Source organism: Oncorhynchus clarkii, chromosome 8 (genome assembly GCF_045791955.1).
Source record: "Oncorhynchus clarkii lewisi isolate Uvic-CL-2024 chromosome 8, UVic_Ocla_1.0, whole genome shotgun sequence".
NCBI lineage: Eukaryota > Metazoa > Chordata > Actinopteri > Salmoniformes > Salmonidae > Oncorhynchus > Oncorhynchus clarkii.
Window position 1 is genome coordinate 18885368 of NC_092154.1, and position 21877 is coordinate 18907244.

At 41.8% G+C, this 21877-nt stretch overlaps 1 protein-coding gene across 2 annotated transcripts in view; it reads right to left on the reverse strand.

Annotated features, from left to right (window-relative positions):
• Positions 1-437: 437 nt before the first annotated feature.
• The window catches only part of LOC139415061 (dermatan-sulfate epimerase-like), a 30285-nt gene continuing 8845 nt past the window's right edge, over positions 438-21877 (reverse strand). The window contains exons 3-6 of one of the 2 annotated variants that reach the window (XM_071162823.1): positions 21459-21712; positions 15413-15652; positions 6616-6823; positions 438-6400 (exon numbers count right to left, since the gene is read on the reverse strand). In XM_071162823.1, coding sequence (XP_071018924.1) covers positions 4651-6400; positions 6616-6823; positions 15413-15652; positions 21459-21712 — 2452 coding nt within the window. In that variant the 3' untranslated portion in view covers positions 438-4650. The remainder of the gene's footprint in view (positions 6401-6615; positions 6824-15412; positions 15653-21458; positions 21713-21877) is intronic. The other variant, XM_071162824.1, reaches the window with a different exon arrangement.

A 21877-nucleotide genomic window follows, 5' to 3' on the forward strand; every position in this document is an offset into this window, starting at 1 on the left:
AATCTTTATTCGTTAGTTTATGTATAGGTTAAGTTTGAGTGAGTCTGACTTGGGTTTGAGTTATATGGGAGCCATGAAGGTGTTGTATATCTCTTGAATAGTTTAACCAGCCAAGTCACCTTTACATATGTGAACACTACAGAGCACATCTGGCAAGGATCAACTGGCAAGGACAAATACCACATTTCAAAATACCATAGCCTACATTATTAGAAACACATACATTCTTTTGCTGAAATGTCATTGACTTGGGCGCCACTACTCACATTCATAGAAACTGTCAGGTGAAGTAGCATTTGAGCAATGTTGGAAATGTTTCAAAGGTGATGGTTTACGTAAAATATGATTTTGGCCTGGCTGTCACTTTACCGACGTCATGTTTCTGACATTCTGATCACCTCTGAATGCAGGCATTGAGATTCATGATGGACTCATTATCTCAGTAACTCAATTCAAGTTTATTACACATCATCACAACATTTGAGACAGAAGAGACACATTTGAGATCTTGCGTAAAACTCTTTATTGAAAAAAAACGATGAAAATGTGTTATTTAATGAGATGGCAAAACAATAAATTCTGATTGTTGCTTGTTGCGTGCAATCCCTGACCAAAAGCTGCTACTTGATTGTCATAAGTGCTTTCATAATCTCGGTATCCAGAGACAAATCTCTGTGCTGTCACAAAAGGCTAGGGCTTCCATTACTCATAGTTTAGTTAAATTCATTGGCAAGATACAGCACGATTAGGCAATAGTGGTATAGTGTATTGAGCACCACACTCACCTAATCAAACTGAATTCAACTAGTGGCAACACTGTCATGGGTTGTAGCTCCTCCCACTTGCAGGCTGAGGAGTCATGTGTCTAGATTCTAGACCAGGGTTCCGCTACTGGCGGCCCACAGGTGGTTTTATTTGGCCCCCCAAGTCTTCTGAGCAACATTTTCATTGTTGGACATAAAAAATGGTAAAAAATACCAGGAAATCAGCTATAAGTGATTTTAATTTGGAAAATCTGTCCCCAAGTATTTCCACGCATAATAGAGAGATCATATACGTGATCATATACAAATGTAAGCAAGGTTTGAAATGATACTTTTTTTGTAAAATATTATGTACATTTGGGCTTCTTGCGGTCAATTTACAGTCTACAAATTATTTGTAAGTGTGTTCTGGCCCCCCGACCATCCACTCAAGAAACAATTGACCCGCTGCTGAATCTAGTTGATGATCCCTGCTCTAGGCCATAATATTGACTTGCACATGTTCAGGACACGTCTGGGAATGTGTCTATCTTACAGAGAGAGAGAGAAAGACTCATACAAAGATAGTTGGACAGAGCCCACCCTCAAATGTGCAAAACACGTCAAAGGAACTAAAGACTTGTTGTTTGCATGTCTCTCCTTGTTATCTGTGGGACTGAGTAACAGTGAGGAAATATTGATAGCTGCATCCTCTTCCTACAACCAACCTCCTGATCTGAGGAAAACTTGATCATAAACACACTCAATTGAGGACAGATACAGGTAACTGCCAAAATAAAGGAAACACCAACATAAAGTGTCTTAATAGGGCGTTGGGCCAACACGAGACAGAACAGCTTCAATGCACATTGGCATAGATTCTTCCACAAGAAATTAAATAATTTGGTGTTTTGTTGATGATGGAAAACGCTGTCTCAGACGTCACTCCACAATCTCCCATAAGTGTTCAATTGGCTAATTGAAAAGCTGTTCAAAAGAGGACATTCTATTACTTTTTTTTGTACTCCCTGACGAAGGCCATGCAGCCGAAACGCGTCGGTTTTTAAAAACTTTTGTTTCTATTGAACATGCCATACTAATAAAGGCATTTTAATCAATTATATGAAGAGTGCCTTGGTCCTCCTTTCTTTTTGATGACCAATTTACCCCTTTTACCAAAGAGCACCTTCTATCTACCAAAATGTACTATTGTGTACCTTAGTAGCGCTTCCCTTCCTCCTCTTTCTACGTCTTCAATTGGGTTGAGATGTGGTGACTAAGACGTTTCATGCTCATCAAACCATTTTGTGATCACCCGTGCCCTGTGGATGGGAGCACTGTTATCCTACGGGGTTATAGCCATGGTAACCAAAATATAGTCCCGCAAAGCATTTTTATACATGACCCTGAGCATTATGGCATGTTAATTGCTTAATTAACTCAGGAACCACACCTGTGTGGAAGCACCTGCTTTCAATACAATTTGTATGCCTCATTTACTCAAGTGTTTCCATTATTTTTGTAGTTACCTGTATGTCTGTATACATACAGTATGTACAGGTTCAGGACTATTTACATATTTCCCGAAAATCTCCTCCACCAAAACCCACCGAAAATCTACCCCTCTCCTAGCATTTACTTCTCCCTGCCCTAACAATCCCATAATTAGCAGAGTTGCGGTCTCCTCCTTACCAAGGTACATATCCCATCAAAATAACACAAAAACCCTCATCCCTGTTATGCCACCTGTAGACCCATTAGAATAGACAGTAACAACAATAAACATGGGCAGTAATGACAAATGTTTCAAAATAATGCCACATTATAAAATCAGGAGGTTCAAGTGTGTCATTATATTAGGTGGGTTTTGTGATGGAAAATCAACGCTAGCATAATGGAATGGCCTTCACCAACATACTGTTGACAAGCATTTGAGAGCATGAAAGTAAATCTATCAGAAGTACAATTAATATTAAAAAATGTATTAATCTAAATGGAATTACATGGACCCTGACAGCTATAGAACAATATCACAATACTTAAATGGGGATGACAATGTTTTCTGTTTTGCAGTTAAGCCAATTTGGTGGAATGCAATAGTATCAAGCTACAGTTATAGACACAGAGAGGACCACCGCCTGTCACCTGAAGTAACATATTTCTACTGTTTTATATCTGCAAAGTCCCCACATTCATCAGGCAAAAGCAAGTACACAATGACAATAACATTGCACATCTGTGCATATTGTTCCTTTTTCATTGCAAAGAGTAGAAAATAACACAAAAATATATCTTGTTTGAACATACAGTACCAGTCAAAAGTTTGGACACACCTACTCATTCCAGGGTTTTTCTTTATTTTGACTATTTTCTACATTGTAGAATAATAGTGAAGACATCAAAACTATGAAATAACGCATATGGAATCATGTAGTAACCAAAAAAGTGTTAAACAAATCAAAATATATTTTATATTTGAGATTCTTCAAAGTAGCCAGCCTTTGCCTTGATGACAGCTTTGCACACTCTTGGCATTCTCTCAACCAGCTTCATGAGGTAGTCACCTGGAATGCATTTCAATTAACAGGTGTGCCTTGTTAAAAGTTCATTTGTGGAAGTTCTTTCCTTCTTAATGAGTTTGAGCCCATCAGTTGTGTTGTGACAAGGTAGGGGTGGTATACAGAAGATAGCCCTATTTGGTAAAATACCAAGTCCATCATCAAGAACAGCTTGAGCAAAGAGAAACAACAGTCCATCATTACTTTAAGACATGAAGGTCAGTCAATAGGGAACATTTCAAAAACGTTGAAAGTTTCTTCAAGTGCAGTCACAAAAACCATCAAGCGCTTTGATGAAACAGGCTCTCATGAGGACCGCCACAGGAAAGGAAGACCCAGAGTTACCTCTGCTGCAGAGGATAAGTTCATTAGAATTAACTGCACGCCAAATTGCAGCCCTAATAAATGCTTCTCAGAGTTCAAGTAACAGACACATCTCAACATCAACTGTTCAGAGGAGACTGCGTGAATCAGGCCTTCATGGTTGAATTGCTATGAAGAAAACACTACTAAAGGACACCAATAAGAAGAAGAGACTTGCTTGGCCAAGAAAGATGCACAATGGATATTAGACCAGTGGAAATCTGTCTTTTGTTCTGATGAGTCCAAATGTGAGATTTTTGGTTCCAACGGCAGTGTCTTTGTGAGACACAGAGTACAGTAGGTGAACGGATGATCTCTGCATGTGCGGTTCCCACCGTGAAGCATGGAGGAGGAGGTATGATAGTGTGGGGGTGCATTGCTGGTGAAACTGTCTGTGATTTATTTAAAATTCAAGGCACACTTAACCAGCATGGCTACCGCAGCATTCTGCAGCGATACGCCATCCCATCTGGTTTGCGTTTAGTGGGACTATCAGTTGTTTTTCAACAGGACATTGACCCAAAACACACCTCCAGGCTGTCTAAGGGCTATTTGACCAAGGAGAGTGATGGAGTGCTGCATCAGATGACCTGGCCTCCACAATCACCCGACCTTTCTATATTATTTATGACTTAGACTGCATGTCAAAACATACACAGAGAGAGGCAGAGACATCTGCATTTTAGTGGCTAGCCTTGGAGATCTTTGATATGAGTCAGGGGGTCTAATCTAAAAACTGTACATGACAAAGTTTATACAGACTCCATTCTCAAGCTCCACAGAAGCTTAGGATCTCAGAGGTGGTCTGGCTTAATATCGTCAAGTCTATCAATTCCTATTTGGAATTAATGATTTCCTGGACACCCATCAGGTAGATTTGGCTCAGACTGAGGTGTATGGTGCATTTTAATCACCCATGGCGAACTACAATAGTTCAATAGGTCTGTCTGTACATTGACATTCCCCGTCGTTGCACAGTAATGATGTCAACACTGTGTGCGAGAGCAGGAAGAGTAGAGGCAGAGTAAAATGAAGCTGTCGATGAGGAGAATGCCATAGAAACACCTTTGGGTGTGTAGACTTCTGCCTCTCTGGAAGCGTGTCAATAACACAGCCAGTAGCAGGAAGAAGGTGGCTATGTTTAAGATTAGGAATAGTCTGATATAAGAGGCTACGTTTGACAGACTGTCACTCTTGGCTGTTGCCGACATGTGGACCTCCTTGAACTTGCGACCCTTCACAAAGCCACCCTTCCTGCCTTTATTTGAGTCTCCATAATCCATAAACGCCCTGGAGTCTCCATCCTCCTCTGAGCTCTCCTCAATAATCCGCTTTGTGCTCTTCGATCTCTGTTTCTTCTCACTCACCTCGATCTGTGCAAATATGTCAGGCAGGCTCTCTGAGAGCTCGTTCCCAAGGTTCCCCAAGGCTTTCTTGGCCCCCTTTCCTTTGCCCTGTTTCTTAGTCAGAGCAAACATTTTCTCGATAGCCTCCTCTGTCTTCTTCTTGTCTGAGAACTGTAGGAGGCGCTCAGCTGCCTTGCGGAAGCTGGCCGTGTTGAGTACCCTGCCCAGAATGTGTCTCTCCAGCTGCTGGAAAACAGGCTTGGCATGCTGGAGGTTGTCCTCTACTACGTTGACATACTCCTCCACCTCCTCTGGCGTGTCGTTCAGCACTCCTGCTGCTTTCTCAAACACAATCTTCTTCTGGTCCACCAGTACCATGGCGAACAGAGGCTTGTTTGTCACCTCTCCTGTCAGAAGGTAGATGGTGTAGGTGTGCTCGTTGGTGGCCAGGTAAATGTCCACCCTATTAGCATCAGCACGCAGGCTAAAGCTCTGCACGTCCACCCCCGGCCCAAAGAAGATATAGGCCACCCTGGTGTGTGGATACCTCAGTGGCATTGTCACATTCACATAGTTAGAGCCATTATAGGGGTAACCACGTGGATAGTTCCAGTACCCCAAGACCCCTTTCTCACTGAAGCCCGTGTCATCCATCCAGAACATTTTATACGGGTCTTCACCGTGTCTGACAAAGGCTCCATGCACACCATCTATTTTGGCTTCCTGAAAGGACAGGTCCGTGTTGTGGAAGAAGGCACTCATGGCCCTGGTTGGGCTGTCTGTCTCCAGATGGACATGATCCACTAGGACCAGCAGCTGGGGGTGCAGGAGCAGCAGGTTCCTCTGGAAGCTCCTGATCTTCAGGTCAGGGTTGTAGGCCGACTGGCCCTCCCCACGGATGAACACCATCCCCTGCCTCTCCAGAGCCGCCTCCACCCTGCCCTGGGCGTCCGCCGCCAGCCCCACCTTGTACTTCAGCCACTTGGAGTCACAGGCCTCGGTGACCTGACCTTCCCATGGCTTGAAGCAGCTCCCTGAGACAGCTGGGGAGAACAGCACTGCATTGTTGAGGAAGGTATACTTGGGCCCGTACAGAGCCTCCGTGATAAAAGGAATACCGTTAGGGGCGAACGTAAAGCTGTTCTGGTCAGGGTGCTCATGGCCAGCATTAAAGTTCCGCCACCCTTTGATCCAGTCTTTGTACTTGTTCCTGTGAACAATGTCAAATATGGCCCGTCCACCCAGCTTCCCCGACTTGAAAGAGAGGAAGGTGTGGTTGGTGTCTGCAGGTAAAGCACTTCCATACGTGACGACCCCCCAGTCCTCAAAGTAGTGGAGTTGGGATGTACCGAAGTCTGCTGGAGCCCTGGGAGTCAGGCTTGGATCATACCTGCAGAATTGAAAAACAACAACATATTCATTTCATACATACAAATTAAGTATGCTCAAAATGCTATTTAACATTCAGAATGGTGTAAATTATTTAATTATCAGTATGATAATACACTTTAGGCCTAAATCCATACAATACAGCATATTTAACAGTAAAACTAAACCAACAGACAAGAGCGAAAGAGAGAGAGAGAGAGAGTGACTCAGTCTCACCAGATGAACTCTGTGTGCAGTGTGCACCATCTCTGTCCCTTCCCGGCCTGTCCTGGCCCCTCCAACACCCGGTTCTGATGGATCAGTTCAGCCAGCCAGTTCCCGCTGCCGTTCCTCATCACGTATCGGTCCAGGAACACCAGCTGGCTCTCAGGCCCGTAGAACCAATTGTAGTTGGAATCTGCTACGGCTACAGTCCTCTGGAACCCTGGTGAGATGGAACGGGCCAGGGCCAAGATCCATATGGATTATTTTACAGTTAAAATATAGGAGGAGGCAACTGCAATAGTGGCTTTTCATACTGGTTTGTTAGAGAAATATTGAATGTTATTATCATAAAACTCTAACAAATTTGAAGTGACCGCTACATACTGATCAGTCCAAGGTCCAGTTTGGTTGTACAAACAATATACCTTCTTATGATTCAATCTTGAGTAGTCTACAAAATGTAAGAAATATGGTACATGTTGTATACATATACAGTGCATTCAGAAACTATTCATACCCTTTGACTTTTTCCACATTTTGATGTGTTACAGCCTGAATTCAAAATTGATTAAATATTTTTTTCCCTCACCCATCTAGAGACAATACCCCAAAATGACAAGGTGAAAACATGTTTTTTGCTAAAGTATTGAAAATGAAATACAGTATCTCATTTACGTAAGTATTCACACCACTGAGTCAATACATGTTAGAATCACCATTGACAGTGATAACAGCTGAGTCTTTCTGGTTAAGTCTCTAAGAGCTTTCCACACTTGGTTTGTACAATATTTGCACATTATTATTAAAAAAATTATTCAAACTGTGAAAACAGCCATTTTCAAGTCTTGCCATATATTTTCAAGCCGATTTAAGTCAAAACTGTAACTAGGCTACTCAGGAATAAGGACAATAACCAAAACACAAGACCAATTATAAAATAGGTGGTTTGAGCCCTGAATGCTGACATATACCATGGGTATGATAGAGAGCTGTTCTTAGGCACGTAGCAATGTGGAGTTCCTGGACACAGCCCTTAGCCGTGGTATATTGGCCATATATCACAAACCCCTGAGGTGCCTTATTGCTATTATAAACTGGTTACCAATGTAATTAGAGCAGTAAAAATAAATGTTTTATCATACCGATGGTATACCCATGATATATCACGGCGGTCAGCCAATCAGCATTCAGGGTTCGAACCACCCATTTTATAATTGGTCTTGTGTTATAGGTTATTGTCCTACTAAAAGGTGAATTTAATCTCCAAGTGTCTGGTGTCTGGTGGAAAGTAGATTTTGCCTGTGCTTTTTATCTCGGAAAACTCCTCAGTCCTTAACGATTACAAGCATACCCATAACATGATGCAGCCACCACTATGCTAAAAAATGTGGAGAGTGGTACTCAGTAATGTGTTGTATTGGATTTGCTCCAAACATAACACATTGTATTCAGGACAAAAAGTGAATTGCTTTGCCACATTAGTTTCAGTATTACTTTAGTGCCTTGTTGCAAACAGGATACATGTTTTGGAATATGTTTTATTCTGTACAGTTTTCCTTCTTTTCGCTCTATCAATTAGGTTAGTATTGTGGAGTAACTACAGCATTGTTGATCCATCCTCAGTTTTCTCCTATCACAGCCATTAAACTCATTCGCCTCATGGTGAAATCCCTGAGTGGTTTCCTTCCTCTCCGGCAACTGAGTTAGGAAGGACGCCTGCATCTTTGTTGTCACGACTTCCGCCGAAGTCGGCCCTTCTCCTTGTTCGGGTGGTGTTCGGCGGTCGACGTCACCGGCTTTCTAGTCACCATCAATCCATGTTTCAGTTTCGTTTTGTTTTGTCTGTATTACACACACACCTGGTTTCTGTTACATATCACGTTCCTTATTTAACCCTCTGGCATACATTTCTGTTCTGTCCGTGATTGTTTATGTTGTTAGTGGTTGTGTTTTGTGCTAGTGTTTTTTGTATGTTCCTATTTGGAATTTTGCTTGATATTTTGAGTAAACTCAGTTATGTTAATACCTGTGTCCTGCGCCTGACTCCGCTATAACTCTGCACCCAATCGCTGACATTTGTATTGACTGGGTGTATTGATACACCATCCAAAGTGTCATTAATTACTTCACAGGCAGATGTGTCATTAATTACTCAAAGGAATATTCAATGTCTGCTTTTTTACCCATCTACAAACAGGTTCCCTTCTTTGCTAGGCACTGGAAAACCTCCCTGGTCTTTGTGGATGAATCTGGGTTTGAAATTCACTGCTCGACTAAGCGACCTTACAGTGTGTGGTACAGAGATCAGGTAGTTCTTCAAAAATCATGTTAACCACTATTATTGCTAAATATTTACTCCTGAACTTATTTAGGCTTGCCATAACAAATTAAGTTTTTAGAAATGTTTACAAATTAATAAAAAAATGAAAAGCTGAAATTTCTTGAGTCAATTACTATTCAAACTTTATGTGTAAGGACAGACTACAGGGAGTGAATGTTTAATAAATAATGTACATGAAACAAAACCCAGACAGCGTCTGGACAGGGAAAACATAACGACATTAATGCTGACATTGGGATCAAACCGAGAAACAGACAGATATAGGAGGGAGAATCAACAAAGGAATGGAGTCCAGGTGAGTACAAATAAACTACAGGCCCTGTTGAAATTAGCATCTCCCTAGCTTTATTGCGGAAGCCATTTCCCCAAAACACACGGTTCCCATAAATTTAGCTTACTCTCAGGATCTAAGAAGAATCTCAGTTTGGCATTAAAATGTATCTTAAAACCTAGCAACCAGTAGTAAATATTTAACCACAATAAATTGTTTATAAGTCAAAAACAACAACAGCAATAACCAAAATCAGACAGTGCACTGTCACACCCTGATCTGTTTCACCTGTCTTTTGCTTGTCCACCCCCTACCAGGTGTCTCCCAGTTATCTCCTGTGTATTTATACCTGTGTTTTCTGTTTGTCTGTGCCAGTTTGTCTTGTCTTGTCAGGTCTTACCAGCGTGTTTCCTGGTTCGCCTGCTCTCAACTTTGTTTTTCTAGTCTTCCCGGATCTGACCTATCTGCATGTCCTGAGCCTGCCTGCCGTTCTGTCCCTGTTTGACCCTGCCTTGGATTACGAACCTCGACCTGCCCTTTGCCTGCCCCTTTGTAAAATACTTCGGTGTAAAGTACTTAAAGTTGAAGTCGGAAGTTTACATACACTTAGGTTGGAGTCAGTAAACTCATTTTTCAACCACTCCACAAATTTATTGTGAACAAACTATAGTTTTGGCAAGTCTGTTAGGACATCTACTTTGTGCATGACACAAGTAATTTTTCCAATAATTGTTTCCAGACAGATTATTTCACTTATAATTCACTGTATCACAATTCCAGTGGGTCAGAAGTTTACATACGTTAAGTTGTCTGTACCTTTAAACAGCTTGGAAAATTCCATAAAATGCTTTACAAACTTCAAGGCCTACCTTCAAACTCGGTGCCTCTTTGCTTGACATCATGGGAAAATTAAAATAAATCACACAAGACATTAGAAACAAATTGTGGACCTCCACAAATCTGGTTCATCCTTGGGAGCAATTTCAAAACACCCGAAGGTACCACGTTCATCAGTATTAACACCATGGGACCACGCAGACCTCAAACCGCTCAGGAAGGAGATGCGTTCTGTCTCCTAGAGATGAACGTACTTTGCGAAAAGTGCAAATCAATGTGCGAATCAAATCAATGTGCGAAAAGTGCAAATCAATACCAGAACAACAGCAAAGGACCTTGTGAAGATGCTGGAGGAAACAGGTACTAAAGTATCTCCATCCACAGTAAAACGAGTCCTATATCAACATAACTTGAAAGGCCGCACAGCAAGGAAGAAGCCACTGCTCCAAAACCACCATAAAAAATACAGACTACGGTTTGCAACTGCACATGGGGACAAAGATCGTACTTTTTGGAGAAATGTCATCTGGTCTGAAGAAACAAAAATAGAACTGTTTGGCCATAATGACCATTGTTATGTTTGGAGGAAAAAGGGGGAGGCTTGCAAACTGAATAACACCATCCCAACCGTGAAGCACGGCGGTGGCAGTATCATGTTGTGGGGGTGCTTTGCTGCAGGAGGGACTGGAGCACTTCACAAACTAGATGGCATCATGAGGTTGGACAATTATGTGGATATATTGAAGCAACATCAAGACATCAGTCAGGACGTTAAAGCTTGGTCACAAATGGGTCTTCCAAATGGTCAGTGACCCCAAGCATACTTCCAAAGGACAAAAAAGTCAAGGTATTGGAGTGGCCATCACAAAGCCCTGACCTCAATCCGATAGAAAATGTGTGGCCAGAACTGAAAAAGCGTGTGCGAGAAGGAGGCCTACAAACCTGATTCAGTTACACCAGCTCTGTCAGGAGGAATGGGCCAAAATTCACCCAACTAATTGTGGGAAGGTTGTGGAAGGCTACCTGAAACATTTGACCCAAGTTAAACAATTTAAAGTCTATGCTACCAAATACTAATTGAGTGTATATAAATGTCTGACCCATTGGGAATATGATGAAAGAAATAAAATCTCAAATAAATAATGCTCTCTACTATTATGAGATGGCAGACGGAAGGGAGGTTGTTGCGGCAGGTGCTGCTTCTCCTCCAGATGCTCTTATTGTATCTAAAACATCAGGTGTACGCCGACCCCAGCTAAGTAACTCATGCAAAGATTTAAAGCGCAATTCTGTGTTTTATCTCCAGTACATTGCCATGATTGTCAGTCATGTAGCTGCTCTACTGATAATCTCAGTGCGTCCTTGCTGGGATGACACAATTAATCTACTGCCGGAGAATATCAACACCAAGCACATTGGTTCACCGTTCCACAGGAGCAGACAGTACACAGCATACCATAATGTTCTGAATAATGGCCAAGTCTACCTCGCTCCCTATTCCACTGAACCGCTTAGGCGTAACAAACACAAGTCCAACATTTATCGGAAACTGTTAAACTACCTGTTACCTACCCTCCTGCTCTCCGGGGATGTGCAACTCAATCCTGGGCCTAACATCTCCGAGCCAGCGATACTCACCGGAGTGGAAAGCAGTGGATGGCCTTTGTCCAAGATGGACAAAGGGGGCGTTTTTGGGACTGTGTTTCTGGACCTAAGGAAGGCTTTTTGTTAACCATGAGGTTCTCATCACAAAATTGTCCAAGTTCAACTTTCCCCCCGATGCCTTGAGATGGATGAAATCATACCTTGAAGGCAGAACTCAGTGTGTCAGAGTGAGCAATGAGCTGTCGCCCACTCTTAGTTATGATGTGGGCGTGCCCCAAGGGTCAATACTGGGGTCCCTCCTGTTCAGCCTGTACATTAATGATCTGCCTTCTGTCTGTACTGGGTCTGAAGTTCAAATGTATGCAGATGATACAGTGATATATGCGCATGCAAAGAGCAAACAACAAGCTGCACAAGAACTCACTACTGTAATGGTCCAGGTTACAAAGTGGCTCAGTGACTTGTGTTTGAATCTCAATGTAAAAGAAACTGTCTGCATGCTCTTCACAAAGAGGGCAACCATTGCTACTGAGCCAGATGTCTATGTGTCAGGGGATAATCTCCAGGTGGTATCGGATTTTAAATACCTTGGCATCATACTTGATTCCAACCTCTTTTTTAAAAAGCAGGTGAAAAAGGAAATTCAAATAACCAAATTCAACCTAGCTAATTTCCGATTTATATGAAATTGTTAGACTACAGAGGTAGCAAAACTGTACTTCAAATCTATGATACTCCCCCACTTAACATACTGCTTGACTAGTTGGGCCAAAGCTTGCTGTACAACATTAAAACCCATTCAGTCTGTCTACAAACAGGCTCTCAAAGTGCTTGATAGAAAGCCATCACGGGTACATCCTCAGAAAACATGAGCTCCTGAGTTAGGAAAATCTTGTGCAATACACCGACGCATGTCTTGTATTCAAGATCCTAAATTACCTGGCTCCCCCTCCACTCAGCACTTTTGTTAAACAAAAAACCCAAACATATGGCAGCAGATCCACAAGGTCTGCCATGAGAGGTGACTGTATATTTCCCTTAATTATGGAAAAGCACCTTTAGTCAATCTGCTTTCTCTGTGAGAGCTTCCCATGTCTGGAACACACTGCCACCAGACACACATACAGTGCCTTGCGAAAGTATTCGGCCCCCTTGAACTTTGCAACCTTTTGCCACATTTCAGGCTTCAAACATAAAGATATAAAACTGTATTTTTTTGTGAAGAATCAACAACAAGTGGGAAACGATCATGAAGTGGAACGACATTTATTGGATATTTCAAACTTTTTTAACAAATCAAAAACTGAAAAATTGGGCGTGCAAAATTATTCAGCCCCTTTACTTTCAGTGCAGCAAACTCTCTCCAGAAGTTCAGTGAGGATCTCTGAATGATCCAATGTTGACCTAAATGACTAATGATGATAAATACAATCCACCTGTGTGTAATCAAGTCTCCGTATAAATGCACCTGCACTGTGATAGTCTCAGAGGTCCGTTAAAAGCGCAGAGAGCATCATGAAGAACAAGGAACACACCAGGCAGGTCCGAGATACTGTTGTGAAGAAGTTTAAAGCCGGATTTGGATACAAAAATATTTCCCAAGCTTTAAACATCCCAAGGAGCACTGTGCAAGCGATAATATTGAAATGGAAGGAGTATCAGACCACTGCAAATCTACCAAGACCTGGCCGTCCCTCTAAACTTTCAGCTCATACAAGGAGAAGACTGATCAGAGATGCAGCCAAGAGGCCCATGATCACTCTGGATGAACTGCAGAGATCTACAGCTGAGGTGGGAGATTCTGTCCATAGGACAACAATCAGTCGTATATTGCACAAATCTGGCCTTTATGGAAGAGTGGCAAGAAGAAAGCCATTTCTTAAAGATATCCATAAAAAGTGTTGTTTAAAGTTTGCCACAAGCCACCTGGGAGACACACCAAACATGTGGAAGAAGTTGCTCTGGTCAGATGAAACCAAAATTGAACTTTTTGGCAACAATGCAAAACGTTATGTTTGGCGTAAAAGCAACACAGCTGAACACACCATCCCCACTGTCAAACATGGTGGTGGCAGCATCATGGTTTGGGCCTGCTTTTCTTCAGCAGGGACAAGGAAGATGGTTAAAATTGATGGGAAGATGGATGGAGCCAAATACAGGACCATTCTGGAAGAAAACCTGATGGAGTCTGCAAAAGACCTGAGACTGGGACGGAGATTTGTCTTCCAACAAGACAATGATCCAAAACATAAAGCAAAATCTACAATGGAATGGTTCAAAAATAAACATATCCAGGTGTTAGAATGGCCAAGTCAAAGTCCAGACCTGAATCCAATCGAGAATCTGTGGAAAGAACTGAAAACTGCTGTTCACAAATGCTCTCCATCCAACCTCACTGAGCTCGAGCTGATTTGCAAGGAGGAATGGGAAAAAATCTCAGTCTCTCGATGTGCAAAACTGATAGAGACATACCCCAAGCGACTTACAGCTGTAATCGCAGCAAAAGGTGGCGCTACAAAGTATTAACTTAAGGGGGCTGAATAATCTTGCACGCCCAATTTTTCAGTTTTTGATTTGTTAAAAAAGTTTGAAATATCCAATAAATGTCGTTCCACTTCATGATTGTGTCCCACTTGTTGTTGATTCTTCACAAAAAAATACAGTTCTATATCTTTATGTTTGAAGCCTGAAATGTGGCAAAAGGTCGCAAAGTTCAAGGGGGCCGAATACTTTCGCAAGGCACTGTATATAAGGAATTTTACTTTTGATATTTAAGTATATCTTTGAAATTCCATTTACTTTTGATACTTAAGTATATTTAAAATCAAATACCTTTAGACCTAACCCTAACCCTTACTCTCACTTTTACTGGGTGACTTTCACTTTTACTTTAGTAATTTTCTGTTAAGGTATCTATACTTTTACTCAAGTATGATAATTGGGTACTTTTTCTACCACTGGTAAAATAAATATTCTGAGTATGGAACTATCCGCCTCCTGTGTCTGCATCTGGGTCACATCCTGAGCTGTGATAGTGCACAAGCGGTGTGATACTAGGTGTGTGTGTTTCCCATTCTGAAATACCGTCTGTTTACAACATTCCTGCCGTGATGCAAAGCTAGATCTTGGACAAACAAATGCCCCATGCCGAATATTGTGGAGTCCAAATCTAGATCTCCTACAGCTGCTCAGCCCCAGTCAATACAATACAATACAAAGTGTTGGGAGGAGGCCTTTCCTCCAGCACTGCCCTCCCCCTGACTTTCACACAGTCAGCCAGAAAAGGAGAGGAGAGCAGAGGAGAGCGATCAGCACAGCTCTGACAGACCTCCAGGAAGCTATTAAGTGCACGCATGCATATCCCATATCAGGACAAATGAGTAGTTACACTCTCTAACATGGTGGTAATGCACTCAGGGGGTTTCATACCTGATCTACTTAGAACTTGGGAAACATTGCCAAGAAGGACGCTGGCTGGATGCAGGGCCAGGGTGGGTGCCTCAGCAGTTCACTAAGGCATTTATGAACACTTATTCACAGATTGTTGACTGGCACTATATTTCCTTTAAAAATGGTCTTGCTCCCTATACAATATCCATTTGACCTTTTAACATATCACGTGATATCTAGACTGCACAGTTAGAGGTAAAAAGTCAATAGAACCAAGCAACTTCTGCAAAGGGAAACATTAATTATGTTCTATGCAATTGAATGGCAGAGCAGAGCAGAGTATACAACATCAATTGTTGTATTACCTGGCAGGATGGTCCTGTACATGAATGCAAAGTGTTTGTGGAGCCAGGGGTGGTCGAAGTGGCTGATGGAGAAGTGTCTCTGCACCAGGAATATGTACTGGAATAGAGAGCGGGTGGTGTAGGTCCCGTAGGCCACGCCCTCGTACAGCGAGCCGTCCGTCACATCCTGGAGGAGCACCATAGACTTCTCCATGATGGCCAGAACCTGCTTAGTCCACAGGTAGGCCTCCTGCAGATAACCTGGAACAGAACAGAGGAGAAACCAGGGTCAGCTTAGTGGGTTTGAGATAGATTACTGTCAGCCACCTAAAGTGTTTGTTGTCATGACTTTAACTAAGTAACTAGGTGTAATATGTGGTCTAAAGTGAGATACTGTAGTTGTAAATGCAGTTAAAGCTACTCAGTCATTTAAAATTCAGATTTCTTAATTTCCAGGGACTTCATACTCACATTATATGGAAAGCATGATACTACCATACCAGACTAATGTATAGCCTCTCTCTCTCTTTCTCTCTCTCTCTCTCTCTCTCTCTTGCTCTCTCTTGCTCTCTGGATCACACACAGAGTTTACTATGAGAAGAAGTGACCACATAAACACTCCAGCCACACTTCATTGAGGAATCCCAGTCCTTCACTGGTGCCTGGCAGCTACCTAGTGGACTGGCTCCAGCCACCCACTCACCGGTGCCCACAGCCCAGCCCCTGAGCCGGAGTCCACCCTTGTGTTTGGTTTGGGCTAGCAGATCAGTGGCCTACACAGAGCAGGTATTTACCATTAAACAGGAACTGCAGGCACACAAAGACCACATTTACACAAACAGCATCTCACTACACTAATGCCCACACTCCGGTTCCATACTCTCAAGTCCACACACTGTTTGGACGATAGAATATAAAAAGTACATAGAAAATAATAGAAAAAAATACATAGAATTAAATCAAGTCAGGGGAATACCCAAACTAATCTGATTAATTTTATAAAGTCAAAAGATCCAATTATCTTAATGACCAGTAAGAAATTCTACCACCCATGGCTCAATCACATCACGTACAGTAACACTGTGCTCTAGCCATGACCTCCACAATCGATCTGGAGCCTAATGATGTGCCTCAGTTTACCTAATGACTGGCTGAGTGGATAATGCTGCTGTCATGCTGGGGCCTTATCTATGGCTTCTCTTCAGCCATGCTGTTAGTGATGTTACTGGCTCTGGAGCTCTGGAGCCCTCATCAGTACACATTAGTTGCCCACACCATGACGCTGTGGTTCGCAGGAATGTGGGAGGTCAAGGGATTTACTATTTATATGGTGCCATTTGACTTGCCTTCTACTCCTTTGAGTTTTTAAAAAACAAATTATGATTTGATGAGCCATTAAAAGAGAAGATCTCTTTTTTACAACCAAATCTCTATTTTTGATTTAAATGGCATGTTCTAGAAGGGTCCAAACACCTATTTTGTGATTTGACATGTTTTAGAGAAACTTACCAAAAACAGCAAATCACTTCCTCATCCTCATTGTGTAGTATGGGGGCCCTAAAAAACATGAATAAAATAAAAAATAAAACACCTCAAAACGTCCTTTTAGAAACAGAAAAGCTTTGTGATGCAGGTCTTTAGATGTTGTACACATGAAGTTGTGACATTCTGAACTTTATCCGCAACGTTATATGCCCTTTCCCGCAACTCGAGCCGTCTCGAGCGGTTCCATTTTCTGTGTAGCCTGCTGCTATAGGTAACTGCCGAAATAAAGGAAACACCAACATATAGCGTTTTAATAAGGTGTTGGGCCACCACATGCAAGAACAGCTTCAATGCACCTTGGCATAGATTCTACAAGTGTCTGGAACTTCCTGTGTGGAAGTACCCCATGCTTTCAATATACTTTGTATCACTCGTTTACTCAAGTGTTTCTTTTCTTTTGGCAGTTACCTGTAAAATGGACGGAGATGTATCGCTCGAGACACAACAAAATGGAAAATAACGTTGCGGATAAAGTTCGGAATTACACAATTTAATGTGTATAACATCCAAAGACCTACATCACAATACTGAGAGCTTTGCCAATTCTAAAAGGATGTATTTGGGTGGTTTTTTGGAGCCTTGTTGGGGGATTTGCTGTTCGTGGAAAGTTTCTCTAAATTTGTGAAATCACAAAAAAGGTGTCTGGACCCAGTTGAGGAAAATTCCTGAAGCCTCTTGTTTCATTTCTAAGAATGAACAAAGAATGATTTCTAAGAATGAAATAACCAAATATGACATAGGTTAAATGCAATAATAGTAGGCTGACAAGAGTTTCTGCTTCATTTATTGACATGATGCCAATCAAGTGGGTTTAGATTATACAAGGCGGGAGAATCAACAAGTCTAGACAATTGCTTAAAGCTGAGAGTATTGGCAAAATCATTTTCCATACTGTACCCACCAGGCAAAGACGGCAGATCTACAGTACCAGTCAAAAGTTTGGACACACCTACTAAAAACTAAGTTTTTCTTTATTTTTCAATTTTATACATTGTAGAATAATAGTGAAGACATCATAACTATGAAATAACACATATGGAATCATGTAGTAATCAAAAAAGTTTTTAACGAATCAAAATATATTTTAGATTTTAGACACTTCAAAGTAGCCAGCCTTTGTCTTGATGAAAGCCATGCTGGTTAAGTGTGCCTTGAATTCTAAATAAATCACAGACAATGTCACCAGCAAAGCACTCCCACACCATCACACCTCCTCCTTGATGCTTCACGGTGGGAACAACACATCCGGAGATCATCCGTCACCTACTCTGCGTCACCTACTCTGCGTCACAAAGACACAGCGGTTTGAACCAAAAATCTCAAATCTGGACTCATCAGACCAAAGGACAGATTTCCACCAGTCTAATCTCTATTGTTTGTGTTTTTTGGCCCAAGCAAGTCTCTTCTTCTTATTGGTGTCCTTTAGTAGTGGTTTCTTTGCAGCAATTCGACCATTAAGACCTGATTCACGCAGTCTCCTCTGAACAGTTGATGTTGAGACGTGGCTGTTACTTGAACTATGTGAAGCATTTATTTGGTCTGCAATTTTTGAGGCTGATAACTCTAATGAACTTATCCTCTGCAGCAGAGGTAACTCTGGGTCTTCCTTTCCTGTGGCGGTCTTCATGAGAGCCAGTTTCATCATAGCGCTTGATGGTTTTTAAGACTGCACTAGAAGAAACTTTCAAAGTTCTTGACATTTTCTGGATTGACTGACCTCCATGTCTTAGGGTTTGATGGACTGTCATTTCTCTTCACTTATTTGAGCTGTTCTTGCCATAATATGGACTTGGTATTTTTCCAAATAGGGCTATCTTCTGTATACCACCCCTGCCTTGTCACAACACAACTGATTGGCTCAAACTCATTGAGAAATTCCATAAATTAACTTTTAACAAGGCACACCTGTTCATTGAAATGCATTCCAAGTGACTACCTCATGAAGCTGGTTGAGAGAATGCCAAGAGTGTGCAAAGCTGTCATCAAGGCAAAGGGTGGCTACTTTGAAGAATCTCAAATATAAAATATATAGTAAAAATTGTTAAAATAAAGAAAAACCCTTGAATGAGTAGTTGTGTCCAACCTTTTGACTGGTACTTTACATACAATTTTATTTGACATCTGATAAAGTTCTCAACAAACTGTCAAAATGTAAACCAACCCTGTTGTTAATTCGTGTTTGAATATGATGTAAATTACATTGAAATAACGAGGGAACTAGGTCGACTCAACCCATTTTGCCCATAGGTTATACAGTCCGTGTAAAATAGACACTTTTTCACAAATCAATCAAGTGTTCATGTATAACAGATTTTGTTTAAGGAAGCAACACAATGTAGTCTGATTGTGGCTATGACTTTGAATGTCTCCCAGAGTCCCAACTTTCTACACTAAATAATACAACTTGAGCACCTGGTGGCCGTAGCAGACAGGTGGATGATCCAGGTCTTAGGGTGAAATCCTGATGGTTAAGTACTGATGAACCCATGGTAAACTACTGCACACATGGCTGTCCAATTAGGATCCCAGCAAGGCAGACCAGCCGCCAAGCGTCAACATGCAGACACCGGAATCCAGAATGCACTGATCCCATATCAGTTGCTGTCCTGCGATCTAGTCATCTGATCCACTCTCTCCCCGTGACTCACCCTTTGGATAGAGCCCATACAATATCCCTTCTGATGATAAGACTAAAGTGTACACAGTAGCTATATGCTGAGATTAACTTTCTCATAGAGGTCTTAAGAGGTTTTATGCTTTGGACAGATATGTCTTCCTTTATTTCCAACAGATGGAGCCTATCCCTTCCTTATAAATAAATGCTTCAAATGGGCTTTTTACGTCCCCTATAAAATAATACACATATTTTAAAGAGAGGTGCTGTATTCTTTCATAAATCTCAGTACTATAGACATGTACAATACAATGGCTCTGAATGAAATGTGACATGAAGCCAATGTTTGCTAGGATTGATTTCTGGCAGAACCTTAGTGGCAAAGTTCCATTTCTTCACTGGGTTCTTGATAGAATAATATTTGTCTGTAATGTCATACTTTTGCACAGGATATGAATGATAAATTCATGACAAAGGAATGCAGAAAGTGAATATGCACACAGTAAAATAATTATGCCAGAGTTAGGCCCCTAAATAAACTGGTCCAAGAATGAGCAAGGTAACGGTTATCTGCCTTTTCTCAATCTGCTATACCCTATGCAAAAACTGTTAGTTAGTTAAGCTACCTTTTAACAATTTGCAGCTGATCAAAAACATACAGGTGCAAAGTCAGCTTTAACCATTTATACAGTCAGTACATAGACCCCAGGCCATGACCAAATGACGTTTATCTCCAAGGTAACAGAAGAGTTAACAACCAAAGCTGCTGGACCAAACTCGGTTTTTCCTGGACTTGAAACAAAAAAGCTGATTCAAAACAAAGGGGTACTATAATTATCCAGTCTGCACCCCCCCCCCCCCCCCCCCCCCCCACTCTCTCTCCCCCCCCCCCCCCCCCCCCCTTTTTTTTTCAACCCTCTGCTCAGTATCATAAACCAGACTCCAAGAAAAAACACGATGACCACAGTAATCTCCATAAACCTGCTGTCATTTAGTTTACATCAACTCTCATTCACACATCCCTTGTAAACAAACCAAGATATACCATAGCACTGCTGGCAACAACAAGAACAACTTCACCTTCCTTTGGCCTATCTGCCTCTGCCTGAAACACCCAATAAAACACAACCAGGAAATTGAAAGCAAAACAATAGAAGGAACAGTTCTAAAATGAGCAGGACATAATAAGGCCCTTTTTTCAGGCTTATGTTCCTTCCTTAAGTCTCTACTAAGAGAAACACTGGGAAAAGGTCAATCCAGAATGTTATGGAATCGTGTGGAGAGTCTCCGCTGGAGAAACAATTATGAGGGATTAAGTGCAGCTATGGAGAATAAACCCGGGCTCACTGAATGGAAATTCCAGCCCAGAATGTTTGACTAACTCAGGATGTGACACAAGTTAACAAGAAGAGGCCACAGTATTCCAGGAACATGAATAGACTAAGTAGAAACTGACCAATCTACTGGATCTACACTGAGTGTACAAAACATGCTCTTTCCATGACATAGACTGACCAGGTGAATCCAGATGAAAGCTATGATCCCTTAATGATGTCACTTGCTATATCCTCTCCAATCAGTTTAGATGAAGGGGAGGAGACAGGTTAATTAAGTATTTTTAAGCCTTGAGACAATTGAGACATGGATTTAAGTGCCTTTGAACGGGGTATTGTAGTAGCTGCCCAAAATATTGGTTTGAGTGGGTCATGAACTGCATCGCTGCTGGGTTTTTCACACTCAACAGTTTCCTGTGTGTATCAAGAATGATCCACCACCAAAATGACATGATCTAGGTTACAGAGTAAAAACTGTAGGAACCCTCTGAGAGCTGATGATGTAATAATACATTTGTTTGTGTTTATCTGCACACACACACACGTTCACAGTGTATGGACCAGATGTACTCACCCTGGGTCATGTAAACCAGGCTGCCTGTGAGGAGAGCCACACAGTTGGTGGGCTGGTGGTTGTGCAGGTACTGGAAGCCCCAGCCGCGGATGTAGGACTTCTCATACATGAAGCGCGTAGCATTACCGATCACCCGCAGGAAGTGCTCCTGCTGCACCTTGCTCAGGTACTCATACAGGAAGTCATAGGCTGTAGCAAAGCCAACCAGAGAGTGGGCTACAGGAACCTCATCCCAAGGAGCATCTTTAACCAACCTGCAACACACAGAAAATTATTGATGAGTATAGTCCTCTGTGATAAATACGGATTTATATTGTGCCATTTCCTATCTTTGAAAGACTTAATACAATATGTAGTATCCTTACGAATAGTCTTGAATTAATTTTGCATTCCTTTTTCACTCGAGCCCAAGGAAGGCA